The sequence below is a fragment of the Thalassophryne amazonica genome, chromosome 1 (assembly GCF_902500255.1).
Source record: "Thalassophryne amazonica chromosome 1, fThaAma1.1, whole genome shotgun sequence".
Taxonomy (NCBI): domain Eukaryota; kingdom Metazoa; phylum Chordata; class Actinopteri; order Batrachoidiformes; family Batrachoididae; genus Thalassophryne; species Thalassophryne amazonica.
The window spans coordinates 61230671-61251209 of NC_047103.1; the positions used below are offsets into that span (position 1 = coordinate 61230671).

Consider the following 20539-nt stretch of genomic DNA (forward strand, 5'->3'; position numbering starts at 1 on the left):
CGATACACTACCAGCGATATGATACATATTGCGATACATGACGATACTGACGATGCAATGCAATACGATTCACCCCTGTTCCTGATTCAATGTGATTTGATATGTATTTGATGGTGATTCAATTCCTCACAATGCCATATGATGTGATTTGGTGCAATATGATTAATGATGGGTGTTGATAAGATTTTATCAATATCAATGGCATTATCGATTCCGCTTATTTATCCGATTCTTTATCGATTCCCTTATCAATACCTCTTGTGAATTTTCTGTGTACTAAAAGTAGGCTTTACAGGCTTTCTATGTCAACATTTTATTGAGTCTTAAAGTAAATAAATATGAAATTGGTCACTGGATCCTTGATCTCTGGACATAAATAAAAATCAATAAAAACTACATAATCAATGGATCCTTGATGTACATGATGGATCCTAGACCTCTGGACAGAAATAGAAATAAACAAAATCTGTAGTTTTTGTCAAAAGCATTTCCTTTCAGATATTAATGACACAAATGGAACCCCATAGAATCTGAGCTGTTCTCTTCAGCCGGCTGCACGTCAATATCAATGTTTCATAAAGAACAGAAGATGTCTCACTTTGGGGGAAAAAAATGGGCTTGGTCAGTTGTAGTTTATTGTTTGTATTATAACATTTGGAAAGAGGTGTCATTTGATTTAAAACGGCGATTCCCTCTGAAGTTATTAATTACGACCGAAATCTGTGCGGCTCTTTGAAGTTGTGCACTTAGTCCCACAAAACAGAGGATATTATTGTTATTATTATTATTATTTCCTTGTCCATCCTTTCCTGATGGACAACTTCAGTTTATGCATGGCTGGTGCTCACGTGAAAACCATTGTGTCCCAGTTTGTGATTTTAAACAGCACAAAGCTGACTCATGATTGACATCTTTAAATGGCTTTGAGAAGAGTTAATGAAGACATTGTGAACCTGCCTCTTCTGAAAACCAGCGAAGCAGAGAACCAGCGAACAGTGGGTCGAAGCACTGCTTCTGTGCTTCAAGCTTCAAGCAGACCCACCGCAGTCTGCAATCAACATAGAGAAATGATCATTTTCCAATAAAACCCTCAAAAGCAACAGCTACTCTGGTGTCCTGAAACTGAAGGACAGATATAGAAATCATTAAGGTTTCTGGCTTCCACCTGTGGCGCATTCAATGTGCATTGGAAAAAAATCGATGCAAACAGGCAGCGAGCGATGCAACACGATTTAACCCATCAAATGAATCAATTCACACTGAATGAATCGATGCACTCGGATCACGCACATTTGTATCTAGATACCAATTCGTATCGATTAATCTCCACATGCCTCGTCTCCAGTACGTGTGTGAATGTACTGAACTGTATTAAACACTTACACAAACACTCTCAACTATATCCTGTGGGTTGTAATAGACTTTAAACTGACTCTGCATGGGGTTGCACCAGTGATCGCAGATATTAACATATTTTTTCACTCGCAAAAATTCGCTCGCAATGCAAGCTTGGTGTAAACGCAAATAAGAGATCACAACGGACACCAGCCAAGACTTGTGAGAGTTGACAATATGCCATGATCGTGTAGGTCTTATATAGGTCTCAGTCTGGTGTAATGGTCCAGTCACACGGCATATGATGATTCCTGAACAAAGGGGGGGGGGGAAAAAAGGGTTGGTTAGGGTTGGGGGAAGGATTAGTTAGTAATAGTGAGTTAAAAAAACTGTCACGAAAATTTGAATCATTTGTGAGACTGAGCTGATAATAACGAGGTGGGACATGCCCCAAACACAGCTCCTCTTTCTTTCAGACCATGTGCCACACACTCTCATAGAAAAGATAAGGTTTGTTACTAATCTGGTATTAGGAGAATTACTCTGAATTACTCTGGACAACATGAACAGAGGCGGTGAAATCTGTCAGTTTCCTGCTGTGCTTCTATTGACACATTTACTCTTATGTACGCCACAATTTTAAATAGTGTGTTTATTTTTAAATCTAAATAAATGCACTCTATCAACAATTATAGACTTGTATCGTTTCTAAAAATTACATTTCACATGAGCTCCACAAAGGATAAAAAGATACTTTCTTTACTGGTCCATGGCGGTAATGCAGAAATAATTTTCTATTTAGATCACACACGAGAAAAAAAAAAATTAGAAAGCCAATATATGTTACCATATTCTGCTTTTGTCCATGTTTTGGGGCCTTTCTTATTAACATCAAGTGGTTTAACCATCAGTGCAATGCACAATATGGTATGCAGTTTTAAAGCAGCCCCAATGAATTATTATTATTATTATTATTAATCATCATCATCATCATCATCATCAAAGATATAAAGAAGCTTTCACCTGTCTGCAGATGCCCTCAACCCTAGCTCCCCCCAACCCAGGTACTTTTTGATTAAAATACATTTTCTGACTTTTGATTAATGGTAAAAAGCACTCATTAGCTGGGTTGTTACTTGACCCATTACAGAAAATTATAATATTTAAATAAATAAATAAACAAACAAATAAATAAATAAATAATAATTATTGCTTAACCTGCGAGTACACATTTTAAACTGTGCAAAATAAAGTAGGTGTCAGGTTTGGGATTTTGGTGTGTGTCTGTGTGATGTTGTGGTCTTTTGTTTTCTGCTCAGGGTTTGTGTCACTGCTTTCTGTTGCCTGTGACTTTTGTGCTTGGTGTTGGGCGGTTCCCTCTTGCTTTCCACGCCCTGCTCTGGATCTTTCTCTCACACCTGTTTCTCATTTCCTGCTATTCACCTTCTGTATTTAAGCCTCTCTTTTCCCTCTCATCTCCACCAGATCGCTGTGCATTTTCACTTTTGCTTCCACCCATTTCTCTTGAGTTCTTGTCTTCATTGAAATGCTGTGTATTTTTGAACAAACCTGCCTATTTTCTAGCCCTTGCTTTAGCCTGATGTTTCTGTAACAGTTGCTGATCATTGACTGCCTTTTGGTGTACCGAACCCTGCTTGTGACTTCAGTAAAACTTTTTGAATGCCTGTGTCTGATCCCAGCATTTGTGTCCAGCCATTTTGATTCACAGAATCTGATAGTAGGTTCAGAGTACGGCCAAATATTAGTCTCTCCTGCCCACTGGTTTTATTACACTATGTAACAAATTTTATTTTTGTTTTGTTCCTGGGTACACAGTGTGTTTTCCTAACCTGTTATGCCTTAAATAAATAGAAAATAGTTGTTATTCCACAGAAACTTTGCTTCTGTGATCAGGACAATGATATTTTGAAATTTGTCTGTTTTCAAGAATATTCTCGATTCACCTTCACTACTACTGAGTAGTCTTCTAGAATATTCTTTAACTGCTAGAACTGTCCAGAATTTTCTAGAAGTTTTCAGAATTATCTAGAAATTTCAAGAAACTTTTAGAACTTTCTAGAACGTAAAAAAAATAAATAAATAAACTCAAAGTTTGTGCTGAATGTAGTCATTTTTCCATAGACTTTAGACATAAGCAGTTGAAATATAACACTTAGAAGCCGGAACAAAAATTGTGTTACATAGTGTTATTCATCTTCATGTTTTACTCCAGATGTCACTCAACCCGATCCCATACATGACATAACAAGGACACATGAATATTAAAACACAATGTAGAGGGGTGGGCCTTGTGTCATTTTTTTAAGATAGAAGATCATCTATCACAGGTTGGTTTGGTGGAAAGAGTGAAACAGCCCAACATACTGTGTCTATTTGTATCACAGCTTCCTCCCTTTGACCTTTTGCATTATCTTGACTTTCCAGGATTGGGTTGTAAAAACGATATGGAGGAGCTTAACTTTAATTGCTTTCTAGCCCAGTTAACTTTGTATAAAAATGTTATACAGCCAGACTGAGTGTTCAGATTCAGTGGATGGAGCAGGCTGTGAGTGTCGAAGGAGTGCCCAAAACTGTTCATACTGTCAAGGCCAATATAAGAACTGCCAGGGACCGCAAACTACTCGATTACCAGTATTTTACAATGGCAGGGTAGAAGAGCTCCCTGGATTCCTTTCAATAACTGCTGTACGAGAGAATCTCTATTAACATGAAACTGTGTAGGAGGACTGTAACGGTTCACCATATCCTGTTCATGGCAGATATAAATGTACCTGTCATCATGGATGTGGCCTCCTATGTACCCATGTAAGTCTTTACCCAGTCCCAAATGAACTCCATTTATTTTAAAATTTGACAATGTGACACACACACATAAACTCATCTTCAACCACTTATCCAAGATTGGGTCACGGGGAGCTGATGTCTATCCCAGCAATCACAGGGCTGGACAGGATGCCAGTCTGTTGCAGGGCCACATATAAACAAACACATTCACACCCACACAGAAAGGCCACAGGTGGGAATCAATCCCATCACCTTCTTGCTGGAGGCAACAGTGCTAACCACTAAGCCACCATGCTGCCCAGACAATATAACTTTAAATGGTAATTGGACTGCATTTATATAGCAGGTTTCCATCAGAGGCTCAAAGCGCTTTACAATTACGCCTCAAATTCACCCATTCACACAGACACCCCGATGTCAGGAATCAGGATGCTGCCGTGCATGGCGCTCCTTACACACCGGGAGAAACAAGGAGATTAAGGACCTTGCCGAAGGATGCTTTGTGATTTTCCATTCTGGCTGGGTTTTGAACCGTGGATCGTCTGGTCTGAAGCCCAAAGCTTAACCACTAGACTAGACCATCACCTCCCTTTAAACTTAACCCTACTACACTGGTTCCATATACAAGTGAGAGCAGACTTCAACGTTTTGACAACACAATTGGTATGAAGAAAAAGAAGTCAGCAGGCTGTTGGACCATCTCCTATCATGTGCACTTTGTATTTGCCTGCAAAAATTACAGTCTCTTTTAAAACTACAAGCACTAATCAGAAAAAGTTAGGATGCATTGAAATTGCAAATTAAAAAATGCAGGGATTCTCCTTTTTCCTTGGCTTTCTTTTCATTTTTAGCTTTTATTTAACCAGGTTAGTCCCTATGAGATCAAAATCTCTTTTGCAATCAAGACCCGGACAATTATGAAGCTTCCAATTCACCTAACCTGCATGTCTTTCAATGTGGGAGGAAATCAGAGTACCCAGAGGAAACCCACACAAACACGGGGAGACCATGCAAACTCCACACAGAAAGGCCACAGGTGGGAATTGATTTCATGACCTCCTTGCTGTAGTCAAGGAGCTCAGATGCATCCTGTTTTCACTGATCATCCTTGAGATTCTACAGTTTAATTGGAGTGTATCTGGGGTAAATTCAGTTAACTGGACAAGATTTGGAAAAGCACACAGCTGTCTACATATAAGGTCCCACAGTTGACTGTGCATGTCAGAGCACAAACCAAGCATGAAGTCAAAAGAATTGTTTGTCGACCTCTGAGACAGGATTGTCTCGAAGCACAAATCTGGGGAAGGGTACAGAAACATTTCTGCTGCTTTTGAAGGTCCCAATGAGCACAGTGGCCTCCATCATCCATAAACGGAAGACGTTCAGATTCAACAGGACTCTTCCTAGAGCTGGCTATCTGTCTAAACTGAGCGATCTGGAGAAAAGGGCCTGAAACAGGGAAGTGAATAAGAACCCAATGGTCACTCTATCAGAGCTCCAGCATTCGTCTGTGGAGAGAGGAGAACCTTCCAGAAGGACAACCATTTCTGCAGCAATCCATCAATCAGGCCTGTATGGTCAAGTGGCCACACGGAAGCCACTCCTTAGTAAAAGGCACATGGTGCCCCACCTGGAGTTTGCCAAAAGGCACCTGAAGGACTCTCAGACTATGAGAAACAAAATTCTCTGATCTAATGGGACAAAGATTGAACTCTTTAGCGTGAATGCCAGGCATTATGTTTGGAGGAAACCAGGCACCATCCCTACAGTGAAGCATGACGGGCTGACTGGCAGGCGTGCACAAACCCGGTGAGAGAGTTCATGCACGTGCTGGTGTCCGTCGAGCAGGAACAGTGCCATGTGCAGCACATGACACTGCTTATATGGAAGAAAAGAAAACCAGCTGGTACGTATGGAACCACATCGCTCCACTTATGTGGAATAATTTTTAAAAAAAAGAAAAAAACACACCACCCGGGACACAGACTCAAACCTTTCCAAACCTCCAATCCACAGTCAGAGACTTTACCGCTGAACTACAGAACTGTTCTTTGAAAGTTGTGGGAAGCTGCCTCATATCAGGAAGGACATGGAAGTATTACAAAAAAAAAAAAAAAAAAAAAAATTTAAATCCCACACCATATAAAAACACCACATTTATCAAGTGAGCAATACAAATATGATCCGTCTGTTCCTCTGTCTGTATGTCAGTGACCCATGGTCACTGACATACAGACATAAATGACATGAATGAGAAGCAGTGTGCTTTGATCATGTCCACATCTACTGGTCAGGTTCACACATGTTCTGCCCAATATGCGTGTCTTGTCCACATAAATACAGCAATCAGACACACGCGACTCACAGTGGACAGTTGTTTGTCCATGACTGTCCAAATACAGTAGGTGTTGTGTAGCTGGAATGTCCAGAATGACAGATCACAGCTGTTTCTGTTGGAAGCCACGCCTCCCGTGAGTGGAGCGCACACACCCATGTGTCAGTGTGTGTGTGTGTGTTTGCAAAGTCACACTCGCGGGGAACTTATTTCACAGCATTACGACAGTGGTCGTCTGCAGCCTCTTGTTGTGGCAAGAGTGCGACTGGCCACACATTTTCAAAGTGGCGTTAGGTGTTTGTGCGTGTCACCTGGAATTTGGCCGACACCTGCCACGAGAGGGTGCGATGGATTGGCACAGCACACACTTTGTCTTTCAGGAGCTTGTGTGTGCAAATAGTTGTAGCAACAGGTGTATGAGGTGTTGGCTGCAGGGACAGCATTACATGGTTTGCACACGATTCCTGCGTCATGCACACTAAGTGTGCACTTCGTCCAAACTTCGCACTATGTGTGAAAGGGCCCTAAGAAACACACCCTGATTCATTAGGGCCCTGTCCCACTGGCGTTTAGGAGGATTTGTGTATGGATTGCGCACAAAATTGGCCCATATTTGCCAAACATCCGCAATATCCGTGTAACATGCCTGTATGAGTCGGCCGTCATCCGAACACGCCCATGATCATCCGCAGAGGCACGCATGTCCGCAGCCAGGATTTTTGAGCTGTTCAAAAATCTGAACGCGGATAACATCCGCCTTATATACTCAATTCATACACAATACATACTCAGTCTATGCGCTGTATATCTGCAGTTAACCGCTGATATCCGCAACTGATGGGGATTTGCGGCTTGGCAGCGGACCATGACAGTGTGTAGAACAGATATATATTATGCCTATCATGTCCACATCACAAACTAATATATGTTGTAGCGACTGCATACAAATTGGCCACGAATAAAGCGTTTTTATTACATCTGCTTTGCAACTGATTTGCGGACAATCTGTGAATGCATAACAAACGTCGCGTAAACCCAAAGTACTACATGTGGCAGAAAGTGACATACCTGCCAGTCAGTGCCGGTCTGGCTGTGTAGAGCCACAAAGACATAGCTGCTGCAATCCAGGACTTTTATTTAACACCAACAAAAGGAAGAGTTACTGTTTAGCCACAACTCATGCTGAAGTCTGTTTTCTGTGACACTCTCAAAAAAAAAAGAAAAAAAAAAACACCGTCTCACACCCCGAGCGCCCCCCCCCCCCAAACTCATGAACAGTTAACCCTCGCATGACAACACTCTGTGATCAACTTGTCCAAGTCCAGCAAATGCTCCAGAGGCTGTATTGTTGGTGTTAATAGTGATGCTGAAAGGAGCGAGTGCGCTTCTTTTATGACCGCAATGCAGATGCCGTGCACGCGCAACACATGCGCGATGCATTCATAATACACCTGTAATACTGCCATGATAATCTCAATGTGTCGGATCAGTTTCCTCACTACATGCATTATATAACCGTGATTGTTCATCATATATTCACTATATATTATTAATATATCCGTAATTCATACTGGGACATTTGTCATTTTTGGCCATTTTTGTTGCGGACGACAACGAACGCCCACAATCTGTATACTCAATTCATGCGCAATTAATCCTCTCCCCAGTGGGACAGGGCCCTTAGGGACCTCAAATAGGGGGGCAGCAAAACCAGCCATGAACAAGAATAACTGCTCTCCTTATGCCTGTTGGCAAGAAAGTGAAACATATTGTGTTATTCCTGTGAGTGGAAGCATTTCAAATGCACAGAATCATCCATAAGACTGCTGTTCAGATTGAGAAAATGTGTATGTTCCTTGCATTGGTTGCGTTAAAACTACACAGTAAATGGAAACTGTTTCCTATAATAATTTTATGATCTTTCATTTTTTATAATCTTTAAATACAGCCTGCATTGCAGTGCATTTGAAGATTATTAAAGTAGTAGTGTGTTTCCCGTGGGGATCCACGGTCTCTAGATTGGGTGTGTTTATAAAATAGGTAGCTGACATTTTTCAAGGGTAGTAAAAAAATTTTGCAGTTTCTATAATGAGTCGGAAGGGCCGGTGAATGCAGAAAGTTTTTAGGACCTTAGACTTCAACAATTTTTAGAAAAAGAACTCAACCCTTTTATTTCCTTTTAATTACGTATTTTTTAATGTTTTAATTTATTGTCTTAATGTATATATAAATTGTTTAGATTGTTGCTATCATATGTACGTTATTATTGTCATTCTTATTAGTCGTATTGTAATTATTATTTTATTTTTATCATGACTTCTATTTTGTCATTGGATTTTTAAATGGACCATTATGGAAATAAGTGTTTTTACTATCTTGTGTCATCCATGTTTTTTAATGTATTTGCAATTACATTATGTACTTACATTGAACTTACGAAATAAAATCACACCCGCACACCCGCTTTTAATACATAGATGATTTACTGCCTCCTGCTGGAATGCCATGTGAATCCAGAATGTATCAACCTCCATTGTTCACTGTTAGCTAATATTTTTATTATAAACTATATTTTTTATTTTAAACTGTTCTCTAATTTGTGTCTTATGTTTAAGATTTTAAATGGCTTGGCTCCTTCCCCATTACGTCAATTTATTAATATTCGTCTGAGCAGTCCATAAAATTCATTAAGAATATCTTCAATAAGAGATTGTTCTGTGCCTTTCCATCGTGCTTTTCTGTTTTGGTCAGTCTGCTTTCTCTGTAAAAGCCACGATTCAGTAGAATGCTCTCCCCGAAAACATTAAGATCTCTGATTCTACTGGAAGCTTCAAGAACAAACTCAAAAATTTACTGAGACACTCAACTCTGTAACCACTGGTTTTAGAACATGTTAAATATGACTGTGTGAATGTGTTTGTGTATATGTCTGTGTGGGTGATCTACAGCTCTGCAGCCTTGAGAAAATGTGTTTGTTTTGTTTTATTATTCATGTTTTAATTGTGGCCACTGTAGTACTGCAGATGTAAATTAGCTTTAAGCTAACTCTGGTACAATGCATCAAATGGAAACATTTATGTTTTTTTTATTGTACATGGTCCCTTTTACAAAGAAAAGAAAGAAAGAAGAATATCCATAGTTTCTCCAAAAATATTAGTCCTATTATGTTCTGTTTTGGCGACGTTCATTCTTGACCCAAATACATAAGCATGCTAAATGTCAGCTCTCCACAGTTTGTCCATAATTAAAGCTGCACACGCAGCTTTTTTGTATTTTGTCTTTTCTGCATTCTACCACAAGCTGGTGCTTTGACACACCCACAAACAGACACGGTGGTAGAAGACATCAAACGCATTGCAGTTCTTACTCATGATAATGGTAACATGACACTGAACTAAACTGACTAAACCAATTGACCTGTAAAAACACAATGAACTAATAACACTAACAGCACTGTTAAACTAACATGAACCACAATAACAACATTTAAAACCCCAAAACCCAAACTCCCATGGTGCATTGTAGCACAACATCCATTGTTTACTGTTGTTAGCAAATACCACTAATTTCTCTGAAAATATTAGTCCTATCCACTTTCTGTTTTCACAGCATTCATCCTTGACCCAAAATACATAAGCATACCAAATGGCAAAAGTCTGCTCTCCCCAGTTTTTCCTTGATTGAAGCCATACACATGCACGCACACATACATGCACACAGAGGCCACTTGGCTATTAATATAGATGATGATTATGGAGGATAGGTGTATTAAAGATAAAGGTTTGTGAGTGGAACATTTGGCAGTGTACATGTGCAACACTCGTTAGAAATTCATGCTGGTTTCAAAGCTTTCTTCAGGCGGTGCAATGTTATCGAACAAATGATGCTTAAGAGGTAAAGTCATTCCAAAGCTCTGAAGCAAGTGATTCAATAGGGTTGAACATCATCAGAGATAAGCAGTGCACTGCGGGTGTTGATAGTGTTAAATGGGGGTAGGGTTTGGTCACCTGTTGATCAAATCACTAAACTACTGGGGACTCCTGTACAAAGGCTGCATATGCACAAAAATGTGGCATACGTCCTTCTCCACGCTAACATTCAGATGTATCAAAAGTGAAATGACCGTGGAAATTTGCGGTGCATCACTCAAAGATCATGGCTGGCATACACATGTTTTGACAGCTGTTTTTCCTCTGCTGATACGGAGAGGTGATGCTGGGAAACTACTATATATGACACATGAAGTCATCAGAGTGATGTGCACACCAGAGACATACTTATGAACAATTAACACACCCATGTGTTTACAATTATATGGGTGGTGAGGAAAATGGCATTAACAGTGGCTGCATTAGCATTATTAGAGAACCTTACAAATGGTGCAATCCAACGTGAGCATGTAATCGAGGATTGCGAGGATTTACTTGCAAATGACTATAATTGGCTCATAAGCCGATTTTGATAACCAAGGAGTTGCATGCAGAACTGTCGTGGCCCTAGACCACAATACAGCGAGGAGCCAGGCGGTTGTCTGTGCCCACACAGACGTTGATTAAGCTGGGTTTCCTGGCAACAGGGGCATTCTAGCAGGAGCTGGCCGATTGGTCAGGAGTGTGCCAGTCAAGTTTGAACCGAGCCATGCCAGCTGTGTGGAATCAATCAATCATTCGAATGTCATCCAGATATATCACATTCCAACATTTAAAGTGCAGTTTGCAGCGACAGCCAGTTTCACTAATGCGATCGGAGCACTGATTGCACACATATTGCTATAAAGATGCCATCACATGATGAATTTGTTTTTAATAGGAAACAATTTCATTCCATCAATGTTCAAATCATATGTGATGTGCAAATTCACCGAAGTAACATCATTGCTAGGTGGCCTGGTTCAACGCATGACTCATTCATCCTGACTAGCAGTGTGGTTGGTGCAACCCAGTCTTGGGGCAGGTTGGGACAGCTTTTTTTTTTTAATGCTACCATCACGAAATGAGTGACATTTCCATGACATGGTTGTGCTGTTTTACTATCTCTAAGCCTAACCCCTTCTTCTAACCATAACGTAATTGTCTACCTTCCCCTAACCATAACCATAACTCCTCCCCGGTGTTATTCCACATTTCATATCCCCGTTTGGCACGTGTGCGATGAGTAAATAGTAGTTTATTCGCATAATTGTTCCGAATGAAACCAGCATGAGCAGACACATTTGGGCATGTGCACATTCAAATATGTTTCTTGTTGTTGTTGTTTCTTGATGGTAAAACTAGAGCTTCTTAAGAAGACCCCGATTGTCCCCCTGTGTTCAGTATTTGTCAATAAATGCGTGTGTGTATAGTTGTGATGTCACACACTGTCAGCCACAGTGCAGTCAGTGTGTGCTCTGCTTTTTCTTTTTCAATTAATTTAAATTTATATAGCGCCAAATCACAACAAAGTTGCCTCAAGGTGCTTCACACAAGTAAGGTCTAACCTTACCAACCCCCAGAGCAAGCACAGAAGTGACAGTGGTAAGGAAAAACTCCTTCTGAGGGAGAACCTTCAAGCAGACCAAACTCAAAGGGGTGATCCTCTGCTTGGGCCACGCTACAGACACAAATTACAAAACAATTCACAAAACGAATATACAGGAAATGTTGCCGGTGCACAGGTGCTGCTTCCACTTCATGTTTATTCCAGTTGACAGGGTACCAAATAAAATATCCCTGCATATCTCCACTTCATTTACTTTATTTACACAATTTTATCTGTAGCTCACAATCAGTTAAATTTCTTTTCTTACCATTATCATCCCGGACAGAGAGGGGAATTCCCAGGGCCTATTTAAATATACTTGCATATTTAGAAAGGTGTGGACAGGGAACAGTTTGATACTTCTGCATGTTTGCTCAATTCCACATTCAGTGGGATGTACAAAAGGAACGTGCTTGGATCCACGCGGATGCACACTTTGATACATCTGAATTTTTTTTTTTTTTTTTTTTTTTTGTGCTTTCACCAGTTTCTGGGTTTTAGCATATGCCATGTTTCAGTAGGAAATCCACAAGTCTTTGCACATGAGGCCCCTTGAAATTAGATCACCCATTTTCTTCTTCCTTATCCTTACCCCTGGCTCCTGCTTGTAGAAAGAGATGTGCTGCCAGCAGTGTATCTGCTGCTCGACTGGTACTGGCTCTTAATAGATTCCATCTCTTTGGTATGGTAGCCATGACCGTGGTGGCGCTGGTGCTTTCGGTAGAATGGTATCAATCCAGACATGCTGCAGACTGATCGACGGCCCAAAATCTCTTCCTGAACTGTGTTTTGCTGTTTGGTTGTTCAGCTTCAAGAACAGGGGGATTGACTTTGTCTGAATTAGAATTTGAAGAATTTAACACTCGTAGACATCATTAAGTGGCCGGACTATCAATATTACCATGCTTGCATTTACTGACCAGAAATCTCTTTAAAAAACTACAAAATACAGATATATGCAAAAGTCAATTAAAATTATGGTGCCAATTATGTTGCACTAATGTAGCTATAATTATAATATACAGTGCATTTGGAAAGCATTCACAGCATTTCAGTTTTTCCACATTTTGTTATATTACAGCCTTATTCCAAAATGCAGTAATTTCATTTTCCCCTCAAAATTCTACTCACAGCACCCCATAATGACAGCATGAAAAAAGGTTTATTCAAATTTTTGCATATGTATTCAACATAAAAAAAACTAAGGATCACGTGTACTACATAAGTATTCACAGCCTTAGCTCAATACTTTATTGATGCACCTTTGGCAGCAATTACAGCCTCAAGTCTTCGTGAATATGATGCCACAAGCTTGGCACACCTATCTTTGGGCAGTTTTGCACATTTTGTCTTTGTACCACCTCTCAATGTCCATCAGGTTGGATGGGGAGTGTCGATGCACAGCCATTTTCAGATCTCTCCACAGATGTTCAGTCGGATTCAGGTCTGGGTTCTGGCTGGGTCACTCAAGGACATTCACTGAGTTGTACTGAAGCCACTCTTTTGATATCTTGGCTGTGTGCTTAGGGCCATTTTCCTGCTGAAAGATGAACCTTCACCCCTGTCTGAGGTCAAGAGCGCTCTGGAGCAGGTTTTCATCCAGGATGTCTCTGTACATTGCTCCATTCATCTCTCCCTGAGTCCTGACTAGTCTCCCAGTTCCTGCGACTGAAAAACATCCCCACAGCATGATGCTGCCACCACCATGCTTTACTGTGGGGATGGTGTCTGGTTTCTTCCAAACATGATGCCTGGCCTTCAAACCAAAGAGTTCAATCTTTGTCTCATCAGATCAGAGAGTTTTGTTTCTCATGGTCTGAGAGTCCTTCAGGTGCCTTTTGGCAAAGTCCAGGTGGGCTGCCATGTGCCTTTTACTCCACAGAGGAATGCTGGAGCTCTGACAGAGTGACCATTGGATTCTTATTCACCTCCCTGTCTAAGGCCCTTTTCCCCAGATCTCTCAGTTTAGACGGGTGGCCAGCTCTAGGAGTCCTGTTGGATCTGAACTTCTTCCATTTATGGATGATGGAGGCCACTGTGCTCATTGTGACCTTCAAAGCAGGAGAAATGATTCTGTGCCCTTCCCCAGATTGGTGGCTTGAGACAATTCTCTCTCAGAGGTCTACAGACAGTTCCTTTGACTTCATGCTTGGTTTGTGCTCTGACATGCACTGTCAGCTGTGGGACCGTATATGTAGAGAGGTGTGTGTCTTTCCAAATCATATCCAATCAACTGAATTTACCCCAGGTGGACTTCAATTAAGCTGTAGAAACATCTCAAGGATTATCAGTGGAAACAGGATGCACTTGAGCTCAATTTCAAGCTTCATGGCAAAGGCTGAAAATACTTATGTCCATGAGATTTCTTATTTTTGTGTTTGTTTTAATTTTTTATAAATTTGGAAAAAAATCTAAAAACAAACAAATAAACCAAAAAAACTTTTTTTCACGTGGACATTGTGGGATATGTGTAGAATTTTGAGGGGGGGAAAATGAATTTCATCCATTTTAGAATAAGGGTGTAATATAACAAAATGTGGAAAAAGTAACACACTGTGAATACTTTCCAGTGGCACCGTAATTCCTTGACCAAACAAGAAAACACAAGGGGAAAGAGTTTATGCTGCAGTAAAACATGTAAATTCACATTTACATCATCTTGCAGAACACGACATAAAATTCAAGCAATCGGGCATTTTCTCATCATGCTGAAGCAAATGCAGTGACAATGCAGCATGTGTCACTTCTTTCTTTGCTTATTCCAAATTACCACTTACCTCTGGACCCTCAAAATCCAAGCTTTAAAGTAAAAAGGTGTTTCAAATCCACACTTAGAGCTTGATATCCCAGTAAAGCCTACAGGTAGCGGCGCACAGGCGCTGTGGTCTGCACAGCAGAAATAATGTTGACCCTTGCTGGAATGTCCAAGCAGCAGTCATGTCCTTCTATGGCGAGAGTGCATTTAAATATAGCTCAGAGCAGAGCGGGGGGCATGTCAGCTCATTTATGGGTGCAGTTCTATGCCAATGAGCATTGATTGGTACACAGGTAAACAAAGTCTCTTCAAGTTTGAACATTTGACATTGTTTTATAATTTTGTAATGTTGTGTGAATGAAGGTTAATGAAGCATGTTTTCTTGTGTTTGCTGTGCTCTTTATTAACTATTTTTACATGTATGATAGCAAGATATCTGAAGAAAGCCAAATGTGATTTTCATCAAGCTTGTCAGGTACATTGCCCATAGATGAGACGACTTTATTTGGCTTTGGTTAGGAAACATCAATAATCAGGGTCAGAGGTGAAGGTCAAGTATGCACATGTATGTTTGCAAGATATTTTAAGAGCACCTTATGTAATTTTGATCAAATGTGGTCGACACATTGCCGATAGATGGAAAGAAATTCTGTCATTTTTGGTCAGAATCCAGCAACAATCAAGGTCAGAGGTCAAGGTCAAATATGCTAATACATAAGTCAATAGTTCATTCTGTGGAAATAAGTTCAGATATTTTATTGTGTAACATTTTCACAAATGCCTTATACCTTTAAAAAGTGGGTGTGGCATCACTGTGCTCTCTTTGTTCTTTTGATCTAATTGGAAATTTGGCCAGCTTAAGAGTTCCTATGCATAACATTTATGTATCAGTCCTGTTTGTAAAAATAGAATAAAATCAGTTTTTTTTCTCTTTTTTTTAACATTTAGTCATTTATGACTTGTTACCATTCATTTAATTAATCATTGCCTGCTTACATGTAATCAAAAGTAGTCTGAGTTAAGTTTCTGCTTCTTGTGAAATGAACTGTATCAACTATCTGTTATCTGTGTGATGTGGGAGTGAAACCAGCCACAAGACTGAAAGAATATGTCTTAGCTGACTTGTTAAAGGATTCTACATTTATTATTGTCTGAATTATATTCTTTTATACTTCATTTACTCATTCAATCATAATAATTATGTACCCATTCATATATGCTGCATTTAAGCTAAATGATTGCTCAGCCACAGTGATGAACTAAAGGTTGTTTCAGGACTCTGTTGACATCGAAACTTAACTGCTTACTCCCTTCTTTCAGTGAAAGAAACGAGCATGTTTCACAGGAAACCGTAACTCACAAGCAACCGTTCACCCCTCCCTTCCCCAAACGCAATGTACCCTAATGCTACATTGTATTGTTTATGATTTTTTTCTTTCCTAATAAAAGAGCAAGCGTCGGGGGGGGCGCGGAGAGGAGCAGGAGAAGCAAGGTTGGTCTTAGGTTTGTACGCTCTCTCCGAAGCTTCTCCCCTTTGCGCAAAGCTCACAAAAGAGATCTCTGTCTAATGTTGTCTCTTTTTATGTGATTGTGCTTTGAGAAACAGTGTTTTGCAGGATACGATCTCAGGCACAGTTTAAGTGCCAGGTCCAGTTAGGGCAACGGACCTGACAAACATTCATTATCGATAACAATAATAATAATAATAATTATTATTATTATTATAATTATTATTATTATTATTATTATTACCATTTATATAGGATTCAAAGCACTAAACAAAACTCTTGTAATAAAAGAATAAATGCCAATAATAAAAAGTACACTACAATAATGCACAAAAGTCTAAAATTAAAGTGCTGATAATACAGAAATAAGGTGCAACTTATCCTCTGGGATGACTTATATATGAGTTTTTCTTCAAGAGACATCTTTAACAGGTGCGACTTATAATTCAAAAAATACGGCAAGTGTTTGGCTCAATAGTTCACAAAATATTTTGTCCAAATAATTATCTGAACCTTTAGACTGATGTAGTTAAATACTATAGTACTAGTCCATCTTTGGCCTGGTAGTATAAATATTTAGCTAAATGTAAACCTTAATATTTAGCATTTTATATATATATCTGTTGTGTGGGCCGCTGAAGAGGAGGTACTGCTGGCCCACCACCACTAGAGGGTGCCCTGCCTGGAGTGCGGGCTCCAGGCACCGGAGGGCGCTGCCGCCTTACAGGAGCAGCCAGGATGACAGCTGTCACCCATCACTGGAGACAGCTGATCCCAATCAACAAGGAGGTATATCAGCAGGACGGCATCTCCACCTCATTTGCCGAGATATCGCCTTACCAAAGAGGTAACAATCTCCGCCTACACATACGTGTGACTATAATTGTATTCTTGTTGATTATTTGTAGGACAGCTGACTACCGGACAGCATTTGGATAAGTACTCACCTTCCTACACTTCTTGATTGTTGTTGACGAGAGGTGGAGGTGGACTCTCCACCCTCCGTGTTGCTGGGTGCAGCCGCACCCACACCTGACTGTTTTTGTTCCTTGCCAGCAGTACCGGATCCGACGAGCGGAGGCAGTGGCCACCTGGGAATTCGGGACTTGGCGGCTCCAGTATTCCCGGGGTTCGGTGGCAGAGGAAATCGGGTTGGTTCCGGTTCGACTTGGACAGACGTCTCCTATCGTCGAGCCTGCCCACACGACACCGTTGTAATTGAACTCAGTCTCAATATTGTAATCGGTTGTATTTGTTGTGCCTGTTTCACAACAGTAAAAACAGTGTTATTTGACTCCTCCATTGTCCGTTCATTTGCGCCCCCTGTTGTGGGTCTGTGTTCCTACACTTTCACAACAGGATATCTCGGCCAACGTCATGGATCCCGAGGGGCGTCAACCGGCTGTTGAACGGCCAATGGAAGACCAGGACGCGCAGGCGTCCTCGGGAGGGGTGATCGGTGAGTTGCAGCGGATCCTCGCCGCTTTCACGACTCGGATGGATTTAATGACCGAGCAGAACGTCCTCCTGAACCGCAGGGTGGAGGCTCTCGCCGCACAAGTGGAAGCGCGCCCCCTGGGCGCCGCTGCGGCTTTCCCTCCCGTCGACCCTGTGCATAACAGCGATGTTCCACTGGTCGTCCAACGACCCCACCCACCTTCCCCTGAAGCTTACATAAGCCCCCCAGAGCCGTACGGAGGTTGTGTGGAGACGTGCGCAGATTTTCTTATGCAGTGCTCGCTCGTCTTTGCACAGCGTCCAGTCATGTACGCGACCGATGCTAGCAAGGTAGCTTATGTAATAAACCTGCTTCGCGGTGAGGCACGCGCTTGGGCTACAGCGCTCTGGGAGCAGAATTCACGGCTCCTTCTGACATATGATGGGTTTGTAAGGGAGCTCAGAACCGTGTTCGATCACCCTAATAGAGGCGAAACCGCTTCAACCGTGCTACTGTCAATGAGACAGGGGCGTCGGAGCGCAGCTGCCTATGCAGTCGACTTCCGCATCGCGGCTGCGAGGTCCGGCTGGAATAGCACTGCGCTCCGCGCCGCCTTTGTAAACGGACTGTCGTTGGTTCTTAAGGAGCACCTGGTGGCTAAGGACGAACCGCGGGATTTAGATGGGCTCATCGATCTTGTCATACGGTTAGACAACCGGTTAGAAGAACGTCGGCGGGAACGAGACGAAGGGCGTGGCCGGGCACGCGCCGTCCCTCTCCCTTCCGGTTCCGACCGCGCTCCGCCTTCCCCACGCTCCATGGCCCCTGCGCTCCGTGGGACCACAGCTTCCCCTACTGACGAAGCTATGGACACGAGTAGGGCAACATTTAGGGCACCGGATGCACAGAGGAGACGGGCCCACGGAGCTTGTTTTGTTTGTGGTGCCATAGAGCACCATATGAGAGACTGCTCCGAGCGGTTAAACTCCAACGCCCGCCCCTAGAGACTGGGCTGGGGTGGGCCGAGACATTCACGTGGGACACACCCACATTGCCACACGACTCCCAGTCACGATCCTTTATGAGGACTCAACCCTGAAGGCCCCAGCACTGGTGGACACGGGCTCTGAGGGGAATCTGTTGGACAGCAGATGGGCCAGGGAGATAGGGCTCCCTCTGGTGGCGCTTACCTCGCCTGTTCAGGTTCGGGCACTAGATGGCTCCCTACTCCCTCCGATCACGCATAAGACACCTCCTGTAACTCTGGTGGTGTCAGGAAATCACCGGGAGGTGATCGAGTTTTTTGTGACCCAGGCCACCTCCCGTGTGGTTATAGGATTTCCCTGGATGTTGAAGCACAATCCCCGGATTGATTGGCCGTCCGGGGTAGTGGTGCAGTGGAGCGAGACCTGCCATCGGATGTGTCTAGGTTCCTCGGTTCCTCCCGGCTCCCAAGCTAAGGAGGAGGTCAGAGTCCCACCCAGTCTGGTGACGGTGCCGGTGGAGTACCACAACCTTGTTGACGTGTTCAGCAAGGACCTGGCTCTCTCTCTTCCCCCCCACCGTCCGTATGATTGTGCCATCGATTTGGTTCCGGGCAGTGAGTTCCCGTCCAGTAGGCTGTACAACCTCTCACGGCCTGAGCGCGAATCAATGGAGACCTACATCCGGGACTCGTTAGCTACCGGGTTGATCCGGAATTCCACCTCCCCGATGGGCGCAGGTTTCTTTTTTGTGGGCAAGAAAGACGGCGGACTTCGTCCATGCATTGATTATAGGGGGCTGAACGAGATCACGGTTCGCAACCGATACCCGTTACCCCTGTTGGATTCAGTGTTCACACCCCTGCATGGAGCCCAAATTTTCACCAAGCTTGATCTTAGAAATGCGTATCACCTGGTTCGGATCCGGAAGGGAGACGAGTGGAAGACGGCATTTAACACCCCCTTAGGTCACTTTGAGTACCTGGTCATGCCGTTCGGTCTCACAAACGCTCCCGCAACATTCCAAGCGTTGGTTAATGATGTCTTGCGGGATTTCCTGCACCGGTTCGTCTTCGTATATCTAGACGATATACTCATCTTTTCTCCGGACCCTGAGACCCATGTCCAGCATATACGTCAGGTCCTGCAGCGGTTGTTGGAGAACCGGCTGTTTGTGAAGGGCGAGAAGTGTGAGTTCCACCGCACGTCTTTGTCCTTCTTGGGGTTCATTATCTCCTCCAACTCCGTCGCTCCTGATCCGGCCAAGGTTACGGCGGTGAGAGACTGGCCCCAACCCACAAGCCGTAGGAAGTTGCAACAGTTCCTAGGCTTTGCTAATTTCTACAGGAGGTTCATTAAGGGCTATAGTCAGGTAGTTAGCCCCCTGACAGCCCTGACCTCACCAAAAGTCCCCTTCACCTGGTCGGGTCGTTGCGAAGCCGCGTTCAAGGAGTTGAAACGGCGCTTCTCGTTTGCACCTGTTTTGGTGCAGCCCGATCCTAGTTGCCAGTTAGTGGTTGAAGTGGACGCCTCAGACTCAGGGATAGGAGCCGTGCTGTCCCAGAGCGGGAAGACCGATAAGGTCCTTCACCCGTGTGCCTATTTTTCCCGCAGGTTGACCCCAGCCGAACGGAACTATGACGTCGGCAATCGAGAGCTCCTTGCGGTGAAAGAGGCTCTTGAGGAGTGGAGACATCTGTTGGAGGGAACGTCCGTGCCATTCACGGTTTTCACTGACCACCGGAACCTGGAGTATATCAAGACCGCCAAGCGGCTGAATCCCAGGCAAGCCCGCTGGTCACTGTTCTTCGGCCGTTTTGACTTCCGGATCACCTACCGTCCCGGGACCAAAAATCAGAGATC

General features: G+C 42.8%; 1 protein-coding gene across 5 annotated transcripts in view; it reads right to left on the minus strand.

Moving 5' to 3' along the window:
• Window positions 1-14924, minus strand: part of myom1b (myomesin 1b) — a 126790-nt gene extending 111866 nt beyond the window's left edge. For 4 of the 5 annotated variants that reach the window (XM_034170977.1, XM_034170984.1, XM_034170970.1 and 1 more), the window contains exons 1-2: window positions 14770-14924; window positions 12585-12827 (exon numbers count right to left, since the gene is read on the minus strand). In XM_034170977.1, coding sequence (XP_034026868.1) covers window positions 12585-12736 — 152 coding nt within the window. In that variant the 5' untranslated portion in view covers window positions 12737-12827; window positions 14770-14924. The remainder of the gene's footprint in view (window positions 1-12584; window positions 12828-14769) is intronic. The other variant, XM_034171001.1, reaches the window with a different exon arrangement.
• Window positions 14925-20539: the final 5615 nt, after the last annotated feature.